General features: G+C 38.0%; 1 protein-coding gene across 1 annotated transcript in view; it reads left to right on the top strand.

Annotated features, from left to right (window-relative positions):
- The first annotated feature begins 14,720 nt into the window (after positions 1-14,720).
- LOC107677936 (uncharacterized) overlaps positions 14,721-16,695 on the top strand; it is a 22,809-nt gene continuing 20,834 nt past the window's right edge. The window contains exons 1-2 of the mRNA XM_016473013.1: positions 14,721-14,793; positions 14,981-15,069. Of these exons, the coding sequence (XP_016328499.1) occupies positions 14,987-15,069 (83 nt within the window). The 5' untranslated portion in view covers positions 14,721-14,793; positions 14,981-14,986. The remainder of the gene's footprint in view (positions 14,794-14,980; positions 15,070-16,695) is intronic.

Below are 16,695 nucleotides of genomic sequence, written 5' to 3' on the forward strand. Positions count from 1 at the left end.
GGTTTTGGTAACATTAATTATTATGTACATTATCATGTACATTACACTATTAAGTACATTTGTTTTTTTTTTCTTCTTCTTTTTTGTCCTTTTTTATTATTTAAATAGGATAACACTCAATTTTCAATATTATAAATGCAGGAATTATGCATTATAAACAAGGGACACCACTAGTATTTCTTACCTCTGTTATTGAAGTGGTGTATGAGTCTTCGGGCAGCAATGAGGGGAATAATATCTTTCAAGTCTTCTAAGGTAACAAATTGGAGATCACTGCCTCTCTGCACACCAGCACCAGTCAAATGTTTTATGAGGTTGTTAAAATCATTCTCCTGAAGCATGGGTAGCGCCTTCCTGATGGCCATATCTTTTCATTTACCTTAGACAAACAGAATGATGCAAAGGCACAAGATTAACATCAAATATTTTGTACAAAGACAGTGGGTAGTAATCAGCCAGGTCCTCCACACTGACACAGATGTAAGAAATGCCTGAGTCAGTGCACACCTAGGTCAACTAAAGGCACTGATTGGTATTTTTCAATGATAAAATAAACATCTGATGAGTTTTTCAATATCAGTGCAATTTTTCCAAAGGTGTATCCCATGTCAATGTCCTCCATAACTACAATCATAGATTTCTGGTATTTGGTGCCTCTGTAAGTAACAGCTGGTGTCACTAATGTGGCCTCATGAATGCCTCTCAACCTAACAGCTTCCTGGATGCCAAGGTTATAGAAATGGCTATCAAATTCAATAGCTTGCTGCATTTGAAGACTTGGTGTGAAGAGACTGCCAGCCTGAAGATAGGCTTGCAGAAGCTGGTGTCTCTCTGCCAAAGTACTGTTCAGATTTTTGAAGTTATGCAGCTTTCTTGCACACTGCTTGAAAAATGTGTGCTTGCTTTTAAAATATGCTCAATGAGAGCTTTCAAATATGCTACTTGGTTAGTTGTATTTTGGGGGCTGTCACCATATTAACTATTTCTCGAAGCTGGAGGCACATCTGCCAAATCTCATCCTCCATTGGATTTTTTATGCGATCACCTACTAGCAGTGGGAGTAACCAGAGCAAACACCAGTTCTGAGCTGCATTACCTCCCAACTTTTGACTGTCTCCTCGAATTTCACACGGTTTATTGTTAACATCGGCCCCAGCATACTTAAAAGTAGATATGTTCCTCCTATTCAGCTGGTTGTAAGTGAAATGTTTTCCCAGAGTGACTAGCTGCTTGATGTACAGAGACAGGTCTGTTGCAACGACACCTTCAAAAAGGTCATGTCCCAAGCATGGTGGGAGTCCTGGGTCACATACATGGAAGTGTTTTAGGATATTAAACACAGAGTCAATTTGTATGCCATGAACATCAGCTAACTGAGGATTCCTGGCAAGCTCATTAACAGAGTTCTGGTAACTTTGCTTTGTGTGTGGGAGGCCTAATTCTATTAGAGAATTTTGAAAATGAACACAGTATCGACAGAAATATTTACTTCTACTGAAGTTCTCTGTGAAGCCTCCAATCATGTGTGACCCAAGATTATCTCCAGCTATTGCAAACACTGCCCCTTGTATTACTTGACCACTGTCCAGCTCAACCCCTGCCTCTTCAAGATATCTCAAATCTCTTACAAGAGGACCAAACACTTTCTCTTGCCCAAAAAATTGCAAATCTTCCTCCTTACAAAGCTAAACAAGCTGTATGGGGTCTATACAGGACCTATTATGAGGCCAGATTTCTGACAGGGACATGTAAACAGCAGGTTGTTTGTGTTTTTTCTCCCTGATCCATGGGGATTGACCACTTCAAAGGAATCCTGGTACAACATAATGGAGACTGAAGACATACACTGCTGAAAAATATCCTTTTCTTTAAAATTCCTGCCATCCCTTACATCCTGCAGTATATGTGGGTCATCTGATCTGTGTGCCTTTGCATCAGTGTACTGCGCTTTCACGGACTCATGGCTCAAAAGTGCTTTGAGGGTCTCCCTAACTTGAACATACTGCAAAAAGCAGTCCTTTCCTCTAGTATTTTTACTGAGATATACCTGTGTAGGTGCCACATAATTAAAATTCCTCTTGAAATGTTTTACGAGTACCATCAGACCTAAATACTCCCTCGTTGTACAACCTCAGAAGATTGCTCTTGTTTAGACCAGCTATGATGTTATCAATATCAGTTGATGACATTTTCAGTTTTCTTAATTCTTCTCTCAGTTTTGAAAAAATATGTTGCATGTTGCTGTCATCCACCGCCTGAAATTTCTCAATTAAACTTTGGATAGTGGTGGCTGGTAGCAGCATTTTTGCTTGCATCCTCAAATAGAATAAGGCCAAATTTGTCAAAAATGTTTTTTCATCACTGCAATAATCATCAATCTCAAAATGCTCAAAACTGTCATCATGGATGTCACTGTCATGTCTACAGCTTGATGCATCGTTATCTACTATTACAGGGTTCTCTAAAGACTCTCTGTGTTTCCTGCTTATGTGAGATGTGAAAGATGATTTCACGTGAAATTTTTTTTTACAGCTGGGAAAGGGAATTAAAAAAGCCATGTTTCTATTTCACTAGCTATATGAGTTGATGTAAACTTTATTCACCCCGTTAAGGATATCACAATTACGACTGCAATCGCCTGCCACCCTTGACCAACAGCCAGAAAAAAAGGCTTAACGACTGAAATACTAAGCATTTACTTAACTCAGTAAATGTGCTCTACTAATTCATGTTAGGTTGTTGTTAACAAGTGAATGCATTTGAAAATATCTAATTTTTACATAAAATAATTACAGAAGTATACTAACCTTTTTGTTGAGTCTTTCCTCCGCTGTCCGCCACTCCCACCAAACGGAAAAAAAACTTGAAAAGTATTCTCCCTTGCCATTGGTCAGTTTTTCGCGGGCAAGTTCACTACTGTAAATTGATTTACAGTAGTGAGGAAATACAGTAGTGACCGTATATTTTCCCATAATCCTTTGCGGTTTACAGTAAATTACTGTATACACATTTTACAGTATCTTACTGTACATATTACAGTAAAATACAGTTCAAATTACAAAAATCCATTACAGTGCAGGCAGAAAAACACCCTGCACTCCATCATAGGAAACATTGGGGGGGTGTTAAGGAAACATTTCCACAAGGATCTGAGAAATGCATAAAGTCTCTCTTCTTTTGAAAGGAGGATATAAAAGACAATTTAATGATGAGGATCTAAGGATATTTAAAGGGGTCCTATTATGCTCTTTTACAAAGTCTTGATTTTGTTTTGGGGATGTACTAGAACAGGCTCTCATACTAAGTTGTTCGAAAAACACATTATTTTTCAACTATTTTACATTATTACAACACCTCTCTCACCAGTCTGGCATAAACGGCTCGAATAGTTCCTGTATCAAATGAAGGCCCGCCTTCTGACATACGAAATGTGCTGTGATTGGTTAGCTGGGCCAGTGTGTGTTGTGATTGGCACCACTCGGCACCTGGTCGGGAAATGTCATGCATGCCCCTTACCATAACCGCCTGCTGCGAGCTTCAGTGTAAATATTGCGTCAAAATCAAATCAATTTGAGCGTGATTTAAACCCGGATGATTGTAACCACTCTAAGTTCGTTAGTAGAGCACATTTACTGAGTTAAGTAAATGCTTAGTATTTCAGTCGTTAAGCCTTTTTTTCTGGCTGTTGGTCAAGGGTGGCAGGCGATTGCAGTCGTAATTGTGATATCCTTAACGGGGTGAATAAAGTTTACATCAACTCATATAGCTAGTGAAATAGAAACATGGCTTTTTTAATTCCCTTTCCCAGCTGTAAAAAAAAATTTCACGTGAAATCATCTTTCACATCTCACATAAGCAGGAAACACAGAGAGTCTTTAGAGAACCCTGTAATAGTAGATAACGATGCATCAAGCTGTAGACATGACAGTGACATCCATGATGACAGTTTTGAGCATTTTGAGATTGATGATTATTGCAGTGATGAAAAAACATTTTTGACAAATTTGGCCTTATTCTATTTGAGGATGCAAGCAAAAATGCTGCTACCAGCCACCACTATCCAAAGTTTAATTGAGAAATTTCAGGCGGTGGATGACAGCAACATGCAACATATTTTTTCAAAACTGAGAGAAGAATTAAGAAAACTGAAAATGTCATCAACTGATATTGATAACATCATAGCTGGTCTAAACAAGAGCAATCTTCTGAGGTTGTACAACGAGGGAGTATTTAGGCCTGATGGTACTCGTAAAACATATTTCAAGAGGAATTTTAATTATGTGGCACCTACACAGGTATATCTCAGTAAAAATACTAGAGGAAAGGACTGCTTTTTGCAGTATGTTCAAGTTAGGGAGACCCTCAAAGCACTTTTGAGCCATGAGTCCGTGAAAGCGCAGTACACTGATGCAAAGGCACACAGATCAGATGACCCACATATACTGCAGGATGTAAGGGATGGCAGGAATTTTAAAGAAAAGGATATTTTTCAGCAGTGTATCGGTTAGCTGGGCCAGTGTGTGCTGTGATCGGTTAGCTGGGCCAGTGTGTGCTGTGATCGGTTAGCTGGGCCAGTGTGTGCTGTGATCGGTTAGCTGGGCCAGTGTGTGCTGTGATCGGTTAGCTGGGCCAGTGTGTGCTGTGATCGGTTAGCTGGGCCAGTGTGTGCTGTGATCGGTTAGCTGGGCCAGTGTGTGCTGTGATCGGTTAGCTGGGCCAGTGTGTGCTGTGATTGGTTAGCTGGGCCAGTGTGTGCTGTGATCGGTTAGCGGTGCCAGTGTGTGTTGTGATCGGTTAGCTGAGCCAGTTTTTGGTGGATGACAGCAACATGCAACATATTTTTTCAAAACTGAGAGAAGAATTAAGAAAACTGAAAATGTCATCAACTGATATTGATAACATCATAGCTGGTCTAAACAAGAGCAATCTTCTGAGGTTGTACAACGAGGGAGTATTTAGGTCTGATGGTACTCGTAAAACATTTCAAGAGGAATTTTAATTATGTGGCACCTACACAGGTATATCTCAGTAAAAATACTAGAGGAAAGGACTGCTTTTTGCAGTATGTTCAAGTTAGGGAGACCCTCAAAGCACTTTTGAACCGAGTCGTTCGTTGTAGTTTTTGAAAAGTGATTTCTGTTTAATAAAATATCTCCTTTTGAAGTGGACTTTGAGCTTTATAACTTTGCAGATCGTTTTTAATGCTCAAACAGCAACATTACAGACTAACTAAAGTTGAAAAAGTGAAAAAGCATAATAGGACCCCTTTAATAGCACCGTGTGTTTGACATCAAGAGAGCAAGCATAAATATGTTGTAGATATACAGTGTGTTGTTACTGAATATTACTTCCATTTTATATTGTTTTTCTCTTACTGTTTAATTTTATGTTGTGTGCTGCGTTGTCTCATGGTGCATCTCAAGGTTTTTGCCATCACGGGATTATGTTTTGAAGCAGTCATTTTCCATTGCCTTTGCTTTGGTATAATAACATTGATTTTGAGCTGGTCAGATGAAGTCAGACTGAGCATTGAGAAAGACACAAACAGCTACTTCCCCTGCCTCTGTCTGCCTCTAGAGCTGACAGAAGAACTGACTTTCTGTTGACTATTTTCGATATCCACTATCAAATTGGCTCTGTCTAACAATTTTTACAAGGCATATATGCTATTTAGCATTTGTCAATAAAACATAATTTCATAAAAAAAAAAAAAACTTGCATCAAAGATTCCCACTGGAAAATCAATTTGCCCATCTTCTTTCTTATTCACTTTTCTCCTGAAGCCGACCATTTTGGATTCTCCATCCAACCATTTCAGACAGGCAAACATGCCTCTGTAAAATACATTCGTCATTCATCGTTGACAAACCTAATCAACTCAAACATCTAAAGAGCAATGACTTGCAGTCTCAGCAGAGCCAGTGTGCTGTAATGAAACTCAAACTCAAAACATGCAAACACAGGGAGCACAACAACTGACCATATCTAAGAAATTGCCCCTAAATACAACATTTGTGCTCCTCCATCACACCAGACCAGAAGCCACCATATATCTGAAACATCAGAGGAAAACAACACTGGATTCTGTGGCTTTATATTTACTTATGCATTAACTTTTATTCATTTGACAGATGCTTTTATCCAAAGCGACTTACAGTTGAGGAATACAACAAACGATTTATCATAAGATGGCAATAAACACGAGAAGTGCCCTTATACAAGGTTTCAGTCATCGTTCAAAATAGCAAAAGCTGGGACAGGAAGGGATAAAGGATAATAAGAGAATACAAAAAGTGAAGGCATAGATTTTTTTTTAATTATTGTTATTATTGGAGGCAGTTAGATGCTCAGGAAGAGATGAGTTTTCAGTTGTTTCTTGAAGACTGTGAGGGATTCGGCTGTCCGGAGTTAGGTAGGTCATTCCACCAACAGGGTATGGTGAAAGAAATCATGCTTGAGAGTGACTTTGTGCCTCTCTGCGATGGGACCACTGACCGCAGGCTTCTGGAGGTGATGTAGACGCATAGGAGGGTGCGGAGCCCGTGGCTGTTCTGTTGGCAAGCACCAATGTCTTGCAGATAGATGAGAAGCGGACTGACATGGGCTCTCTTGGGCTCATTGAGAATGTAGCGCTTTTTTGACTCTGTGAAAGAGACTGCGCCCTGAGTTCAAGTTAAATAAATTCTTTACCGTTAAATGGTATTCACCTCAGGTTTCCTATCTTCTATTAAAAGAAGCTATAATTAAAGTAATACTATTTGAATCTATTGCAACTAATATCTAGTAATAAATAAAGTATGTTAGTCACCTCTATACAAGAGAACCAAAGTGAATCACTCAGAGATGTTAGTAACTCAAGATAGAATGTATTCCGAGTCAAATAAAATAAACAAACAAAATAAAATAAAATACAAAAATTGTTTCAGTTCACTCAAATTTGTGTTTCAAATCCCTGTCAAAATTAAACACTACATTTCCACAGACTTGTGTATCAAATTCTTCAAATAACAGTGAAACCCATAGTCATCATAATAATTTCAAACTCGTTGGGGCCCATAAATGAAGATCCGTTCAGTTCAGAAAAAAATAAAATAAACAAACTGTACCTCCCGGTGACTCAAACCAATTAACCGCCGTTCCGGAGATGATGAGGAGAGAAACAATGTTCAGCAAACCAGAGCGATGATAGTGAAATAGTCGCGTCGATCTGGATAAACGGGGTTTCCTCAGACGCAAAAACCGATGACTCCCACACGATGCACAGGAAAATCCCTCGCTGTCAGCTGAACTTGGGAGGGTTGCCTATAGCACCTCAGAGCACTGTCCGATGTCTTAACTGTTTCCTCGCGGGGTCCTCGTTGGTCAGCAAATAGATTTACAGTTTCTGCGCAACACTCTGCCGTGAGCATTCACTGGGTTAGATCATGCTAACAGAGTATCTTAACAGAAGGCATGAGCTGCGTTGTCCACACGAACTCTCAAAGTAAGGAGAAATTCCAGAAACTTAGATTTAAAGTCCCTTTTCCCTCTTTCACTTTATAAATTAGTTATTCGGCTTTCGATTTGAAAACCACTAATCTATAATTACAGCACACAAATCTATTTGTTCAATACACAATATACCAGCTCACGCTGTCCCGTTCTTTCTCACACCCCCTCTTCCTTCCCTTTCCCCTAGCTCCTCCCCTTCACCTCTGCCCTGGACATCCAATTGGCCACACACAAGGTAAGAAATATAAATAAAACAAACTAAACACATTTAAACTTAATAAATGAAGGTTTTAACATACAATACCCATTATAACAAATATACAATGAATAAAGAAATTGAAACCACAATAAAGAAATTGAACACATCTTTCCATTGGGTTACAAGAACAAGACCTGCTTCTGCATTCTGAGTCATTTGCATTGAGAGGCTTTACCCACATCTACATCTGAAACCTAAACACCGCTTTCTCTCTCGATCATTACCCAACAGTCACTCAGAGGACTGGTTACTTTAAACTATTTTTGAGGCAAGACACTTTACATTTTTATTGATGTGTTCAGCAGACACTTTTATCCAAAGTTACTTACAAAAGAGGAGGAACAAAGCAATTCGGTTTAGTTTCTTCAAACTGTTATTTGTTGCACAACTTTCTTTAACACTTTCCCCGCCAGAGTTTTTCTTTTTTTTTTAAGTTGCCAGCCACCGCCAGCATTTTTGATATTCACAAAACTTTCATAGCTCACAGAATATTTTGTTGTATTAATATCTGAACATGCAATATGTCAAAAAGAGCCCCTGATTTTAAACAAAAATACATGTTTTATTCAAGCTTCATGTGTCACGTTGCACACACATGAGGAACGAGGAGACGCTGGAGAATACGTTTAACAGGACTTTATTACCACCAAGGAACCAAGGGAGACGAACACAGGAAGACGTTCACACGAAAACGTTCACAGCGGACAGAGAACTAGGGACTGGGAACACTTTAAATACACACAGGAGGAGGGGATGACGAGACACACCTGGGATCAATGAACCATCATGGGGAACACTTGGGACAAATTAAACATGGGAAAGGAACACCTGGGGAGCAAGACACAGACAAAACATGGAACAGAGTCTGACATCATGCAATCTTTCTTATGAACGCTTGAATGTGAGTAAGTTTCATGAAAAAAGCAACATTTTGACCAAGAAGCTGAGAAAATGGCGTTTTGTCAAAGACTTTGTCTGGATGGGTTCAGACCGATGATCAAAACACAGATGGAGTCGATCGCTTCCATCAACATCCCCAAAGCTTCACAGTCCTGAACCCCTTCCTGAGTCGACAATTCATTCAGTAACATTAGACAGATATGATTTATATGCTGTTTAATAGGGCTGGGTTTTGATATAAATTTCACAAATCAATTCAATTATCCTGCACAAGCTTGCGATTCAATTCGATTCTGATTTCGATTCGATTCGACTCAATATGGGTTATTTTGGATATATATCAGGTACAGGACATGGTGAATTTTCTCAAGTAAAAAAAAAAAAAATCTCTCAACAATGCTGTAAAATATACCTGAGAGTCAATAATATGGAAGGTTGAAATTTGCTGATTTGTATACAAACACGTAAAATATACTCAATGAAGTTTTTGTAATATAATACTAACTTTAACTTTAAATTACATAATTATATTTCTACTCCAATTCGTTTTTTGAAATATTAACATTTAACTGGTGGCTGTCACAAAAACTTGACGGATTTATTCAAACATAAATTAAATACTGAAGAACGTTAAAAAAATATTATAACTAATACAGTGTTATATGGTGCATATTTATCAAAATGCTCCTCTCTAGAGTTCATTTTTCTAGCTGACTAATGAGTTCATGGTTTTCTGCGGTAAATGTGATGTTACGTGACACGTTGTTTAAGCTATTGTCGTCTTTCTGCGTTTGAAACACTGATCAAGCGATTACATGAGACAGGAGACGGGTTTCAGTAAGCTGTACTCTTTCTTTTAACACCTTCGGATGTTTATTAATGTTTATTTCGTGCTGTAACTGCTGTTAAAGCTGAGGAGACGATCTGTCACTCCACATTAAACAGCGCCAAAACGGCATTTAATATTTGAATATTGTAATAAAATGGACAGAATTTGAAATCTGAGACTTTGTTTCATATCAAAAGTAATAAAGCACAAAGCTTATTGTGATTTATTGGACGGAGGCGCAACAATGTTCCCTTCATTAACTGAAAACAGGCTAGACTAATCGATTCTTCAGATTTATGAATCGATATATTTTCATAAAAATGAGAATCGATTAAAACCGAGAAATTGATATTTTTTTACCCAGCCCTATGTTTAATGCCTGATGATCACGCTATTTTACATAGGCATCTGCTTGCATATAAGATCGCTTGTTTCTGCTTCTTCTTCACTGTGTTCTGATCCAGGTATTTAATACTCCTTCAGAAGATGCATAATAGCGCCTCCTACCGTACACCAGTGAAAACACGGAAAGCTGAAAAATTCCATAGATGGCGGGGAAAGAGTTAAAGAGTTGTGCACATAAAAACAGTGGCATTCAAGAATCAAATTATGTTTGTTTGGATCAGGAAAAAAAGATTGAAGATGAAGGATCTTGAAGGACTGGATCTGCTTTGGTTTATGCACTTGGGTGGTAGTTAATTGCACAGAGTCAAGACCAGACACAACCATTTCATTGGGATGGAGTGTTTGATAACCTGTCACAACATTTAGCCTCAATGTTGAAAATGGCACATGGTGAGTTTTGAATGGCATTACCTCTCACAGTGTCACCTGATGAAGCTCTTGAGACTGTTTCTGTAAACGGTCGGCGTGATTTTGCCAAGTAAGACATTTTCCTGGATCAACATCTTTTGTTGATCCTGGACTAAACCCAATCCCTACCCCTAAACCTAACCCTACCCATAATTTATTCCTAAAATCAGAGGGAAATGATAGCTGATTAACAAGAGTGTAGAAGCACCTAACCCTGATTGTAAGCCTAAAACAGATATTTCCTGAAAAGTTGTCCCTCAATTCTGATTGGTTGATAGGAATGTTGTTCCAGGATCAATACGGATGTTGATCCAGGAACATGTTGTACTTGGTCAAATCACACTCACCCTCTGTAAACACACAACGTGGTTCTCAGCCCTTGCAAGAGTTAAAATTTAAAGTGGTCATGAAATGTGATTTTTAAGTATTTTTCTTTGGATTCACTTATAATGTTAGTTTATTTTTTGTTTGTTTAAAAGCAGTCTAAATTCAGTAATATACAACCTTTAAGCGAACTATTAAATTTAGGAAATATATAGATGCTAAATATATTTTAGGAAGGGGTCTTTTGGAACTTTTTGCTACTTTCAGAATTATTTTCGATACTTTATAAGCAAAAATAAGCTAGATGGCTGCCACATTGATTCTGAAATAAAAAATGTATAAAATAAAAATCCATAGGACATTCGCACATTGCTGTGTTGTACTAAACATTCGGCTGTAGCCACAGTACTACCGCTGCTCTTACATGTGCGATACTGCCTAAATAAACCCTGTTCATTACACTGATAGACTGTGTGTCTGTAAAGACAGTTAATGTGATGTTTGGGACACCGGATGGTGAAGTCAATTCTATACAGTATAGCAGCTCTGCTGTCCCCTGCAGGCCATTCATGATAGTTCAGAGGCACATCTATCAGCACCATACAGAGAACAGTGGACATATCTGTCTTTATGTACCAGCAGCCATTTAGCTGCTGGTTATTGATTTTTGATCTGTTTATAATTGTATATTTGAGGATGTTTTGACCCTGAAAAGGAATTATGTTATTTTAATTGATGATAAAAGTGTTATTATTTTCAGGGAAACGCACAGCGAACGTAGTTCCAGGCAGCTCTGGACCGCATTACATGTCCATATCACTTCGCCAAATGATTTCTGTTATTTCAAAGGTCTTACAACAGCACAATAACCAAAACCCACAACAACACTGGCCAGACAAATAAATATAGTAAGCAATATGATAAAAATGACAGATCATTCTCAGGCATTCCAGGCATTCCAGCTGATGGCCGACAGTGTGAAGAGGGTTTTTTCTAACATTAACCCTCGGGAAAGCTGCTGGTACAGATCATATTCCAGGTTGTGGGTTGAAGTATTGCTCAGAACAGTTGAAGGATGTCTTTACGGACATATTTAACATCTCCCTTAGCCAAGCCAGAGTGCCCATCAGTTTCAAAAGTGCCACTATAATACCTTTGCCCAAGACACCAAATCCAGTCTCCATGAATAACTACCGTCCTGTAGTCTTGACCCCGATAGCTATGAAATGTTTTGAGCAGCTTGTCATGAATCATATGAAGTCATGCCTCCCAACTAGTTTGGACCCATTACAATTTGCATATAAAGCGAACTGGTCTACTTGTCTTGAAAATCATATTTCCCATGTTACAAAAACAGCATTCTTCCATCTTAGAAACATTGCCAAGTTATGAAACATGTTACCTGTTTCTGATGCAGAAAAGCTAGTTCATGCATTCATGACCTCTAGACTGGACTATTGTAATGCACTGCTAGGTGGTTGTCCTGCATCTTCAATAAACAAGCTACAGGTAGTCCAAAATGCAGCGGCTAGAGTCCTTACCAGGTCAAGAAAATATGATCATATTACCACAATTTTACAGTCTCTGCACTGGCTACCTATTAAATTCCGTATCAGTTAAAAAATATTATTACTTGCCTGTGATCGGTATCGGCAGATACTGCTTTCTGTGATCGGCGATCGGAGCACCCCTAATAAAAGTAATGTCAAGATGGCTAAAACAGCTTTCAAGGTGCGATTCTTCAGTAAAACTTTCAGAAGTGTACAAAGAGGTATAGAAATCCCTAAACTGATCATTAATAATAAGAGGATTGATTGTGGGACCGGAAGATGTAGAAATTTGAGTAATATTATTAGGACGGAGGATTGACGTAGTTGGTGTGCGAGCAATTTACTTGGTTTGTCACCGAATTCATAATAGTTATAACGACTTTTGTGAAGAGCTTCAATTGCATCTCGTTGCTAGCAGATCGAATTCAGCTTTTGTTGTAAGACTTTTATTAAAGAAATCTGAAGCTCAGCTAGAGACCTAAATAAAGAAGATATCCTCTCAGCAGCCTTTTTTCTCTGATATGCCGAATAAGATATAATTTCTCTTCTCAAAAGGCTTTACATGCTTCCCATATAGTAACAGCTGACCTCAGGGGTCAGGGCTGACATACAGTATGTGGAAATAAAAAGGCTGATCCGGTCATTAATCACTTTTACAAAATCTACATCAAGTATTAAAGAATTATATTTATCCCACTAGGACGTGAGCGATCCAGTATAACTGTGGTATGATCCGAGATTACAATAGGATTGTAGGAACAGTCATGGATGAGTGGAAGTAATTTATTATCAAGAAGAAATTAATCAATCCGAGAAAAGGTTTGGTGAACAGGTGAAAAAAAGGAAAACTGTCTTGCAGTAGGATAAAAAAAAAAACGCCAGACATAAGAAACTGTGAATTGCTCCATAAACAACTCAATTGTTTTTGAGAATTTAGATACAGTAGAGCTCGGGATTTTGAAGAAGAACAAACTAAAAGAGGAGTCAGACAACAATTAAAATCTCCACCTAGAATAAGTTGGCTAGAGTTTAAATCAGAATGGGAAATTCTTGAAAAAAAAAAAGTTTCCAGATTATCAGATATTTTAATGGGTTTAGTTCAGATAATACATGCCAATAGTGAGCCTACAGCTGCTGCGGTCAGGCCAGTGCTGTTTAGACTGAAGCTGATAACATTGGCAAGGCTTTTTTGTTGTTGTTGTTGTTGTTGTTGTAGTTGTTTTTGTTTGTTTTCAATAAAATCTTGCTGTCTTTGCAAAATGCAACTATTTCACAAACATCAAAATACAGATCTCCCACCCTCACCATTTTAACAAAACAGTGTCTGTGCCATCTCATTCTTAAATGATTAGACATCTACATCCCCTCTTTCCTCTCCTCTTTGCTGATGTCCAGAGTTTAGCTCAGAGAGAAAAGCCTATTTGTTACGCTCGAGAGTTTCAGTGAAAGGCAGCATTACTGCCATTCAGAGCATCACAACAGGAAAAACAGCCTCGTCTATGGGAGATCACTGTCTGCAAACTCACCAGTCATGACTGAATGTCACTAGAAACAAACAGGACACAACAGCATCATTAAGATTATTAAAAGATCGTTAAAAGAATAGGGAATTTAAAAAAATATTGTGCTGTAAATTTACTCACTCTCAGGGCATCTCAGATTAGGATGAGTTTGTTTCTTCATCAGGTTTGTAGAAATGTAGCATTGCATCAGTGTCTCAGCAATGGATGCTCTGCAGTGAATGGGTGCCGTCAGAATTAGAGTCCAAACAGCTGATAAAAACATCACAATAATCCACAAGTAATCCACAGCACTCCAGTCCATCAGTTAACATCTGGAGAAGACAAAAGCTGAAACAAATCCAGCATTAAGACGTTTTAACTAAAATACGAGTCTATAATCCATAATAACGCTTCCTCCAGTGAAAAAGTGCATCTGCTGTTGTCTCTGTCATCAAAATCCAGCCACATATCTGTTTAGAGCTGTTTAAACGCTGCTTGATCTGTTCAGATTTCTCTCCTGATTCAGACAGGAGGAAGCGTTATCATGGATTGATGTTTAGATGATGGCATTATCGGAAAGTCTGGGAAACTACTAAACCTCATACCTCATTAGAAGACCTCATTACAAACATACTGTAAAAGTATGCACACATGAAAAAGATGGGGGGGAAAAAGCATGTCTTTTCCACACATGATTAAAATCATCAGTTTTTCAGAAGTTTTTATAATGTTCTTTTGATGTTTGACGCTCTGACTTCCTCTCTTCGTATGACACCATCTTTCTGTCCAGCGCTGGTTCAGTTGCTCATATCCATCAGTAGAGCACGGCTTTGTAACAAAAACAATGAAAATCACTTTTTGTGCTGAGTAACACATTCCAAGCAAGCAGCCCTTTTATGTATGTTTGTGACACACAGTCTGTGGTGGAGGCTGTTTACATTTGGGCAACATTCTCAGCAGGACTTGAGTGCAGAACTTTTAATTAAATTGTTGTAAGTGATGTTGACCTCAGAGAGACTCTATTCAGACTGATGGGCGGAGTCTTGTGATAGACACACCTCTCTTCAAATACACAGCCACACTTCACTTCAAGGTCTCTGCCTCCACTGTGCTGTTCAGTTCACGGTAAATCAGCGTCTCTTTCATTTGCCTGTGATTTTCAAGACTAATATCAGCAAGACTAATAACTGTTAATTTTGAGATGATTTCACCTGGAGGTAAAGTTATTGTAAAAAAAAAGTGTACTGTATGAATTATCTAATTCTGCTATGATTATTTACTGTCACTAAAACTAAAGAAATAAATGTTTAAGGATTACATGATGGATTTCTTGACTTGCGGAGAGAAGGACCCACTGTATGCCAAATACGGCACTTTCCCTGGATGGCATTCTTCACACATGTAAGTTCATAGAATTATTTCATTGAAATGTTTGCCACATTCTAGTCATCTAGTTTGAAAAGAAAGTCAGGAGTTTGCACACAAGCGTTATTTATTACATTGTGGTTCACATTTGGCAGCACTTAATTTGGTAATAACCAAACTTATAGAGTTTATTCAGTTCTGAACCCATACAGATGAATAAGGTCATTGATTCGATTCATAAATGATCATTATCCAATGTTCCTACTTTACACAAAAACTGTGTATAAAATAGTATAAAAACGTTGCAGAACAGAGATTGATTTTACAATATGTTGAAATGCACACTATTGTGATATTTTAATAATGGTTATATAATTTGCATTCAAATTCTAAAGATAGCGTTATTGAGAGGATAAGTTCTGTTTGTAATGAAGTTATGCATTTGTGACAAGAACTGGATGCGATAACAATAATAATAATTAAAAAACAATATTTAGCATTAAACAATATTTATGTGAAAATAAAATGTATTTAAAATTACATTTACAATGGACTACTTGCACCTGGCTTCATATTAATTGAAATGCTAACATACGAATTGAAATTGAATTTTCTATGACATATGAATTGAAATACTGTGGCTCGTCACTTACTGTGTTCTGTAGTTTCTAGTTGAAGGAGACTAGTAAAGGGTGTCATCGCTCTAAACAACTAAACTCTTCAAATGCAGGGTGATATCTATAACCATAAAGTTTTAATAGTCATAACTCTAAGAGAATAGCACACCAAAATAATATCAAGGAACGCTATCGCTGGAATCACTTTCAGAGTGATTTTTTTTTCTGATAAATAATAAAAAATATTGACAGCTGATCAAAATCCATATGACTTTAAAGCAATCATTTTCACAGACCATATACATTTACAGTATAGTAACGTTATCGTCCATTTGATTTTGGTGTTTGTTTATGGATTGAGTTTAACTCTGTATTATTAGGTCTGTTAGATCCATCACTCATCTAACACATTAAATAATACAGTCTGAACAAAATCACCCATTGGTTTACTTTTATCAAATGGTTGTTTTAATTACTATTTTGTGTCATTGACAGCTTCACTAGACATTAAAAAGTAAATGACAATTCATCAACAAAAGATGTTTTATACAAATCTGTATAATCAGGTGTCACGTTCTGCCTGTGCTTACATGTATTTTCATGGACTTTAGGCTACGTCCACATGAAGCCAGAGCTATCCCTATCCGATCTTTTTTTTCCCTCGTCTCAAGAAATATCTGCGTCCACACGAAACCACAAAACCGACACAAAACGATGTAGTATACATGCCAGACCAGCATGTGGCGCTGTAATTCTGCCACAGAGATACACTAAAAATGGAGAAGAAGACTTGGACTATGCGCATAAACCTTGCACGCGGTAAACAAACGAACATGGAACAATACATTTATTAATCTGTGTTAATGTTAGTTAATAAAAAGACAATTGTGGGGGCGGGGCCGAGAGCCGTGGGAACGGAGCGAGGCCGGTGAAGTAAGTGATAATGAGCGACATCTGCACCACTCACCGGTCTCGAGTCCCACGGAGGAGCTCCGGAAGGATAAAAGGAGGAGTGACGACAGTGAAAGATGAGAGAGGACCAGGC

This window comes from Sinocyclocheilus anshuiensis, unplaced genomic scaffold (genome assembly GCF_001515605.1).
Source record: "Sinocyclocheilus anshuiensis isolate Anshui unplaced genomic scaffold, SAMN03320099.WGS_v1.1 scaffold1254, whole genome shotgun sequence".
Lineage (NCBI taxonomy): Eukaryota > Metazoa > Chordata > Actinopteri > Cypriniformes > Cyprinidae > Sinocyclocheilus > Sinocyclocheilus anshuiensis.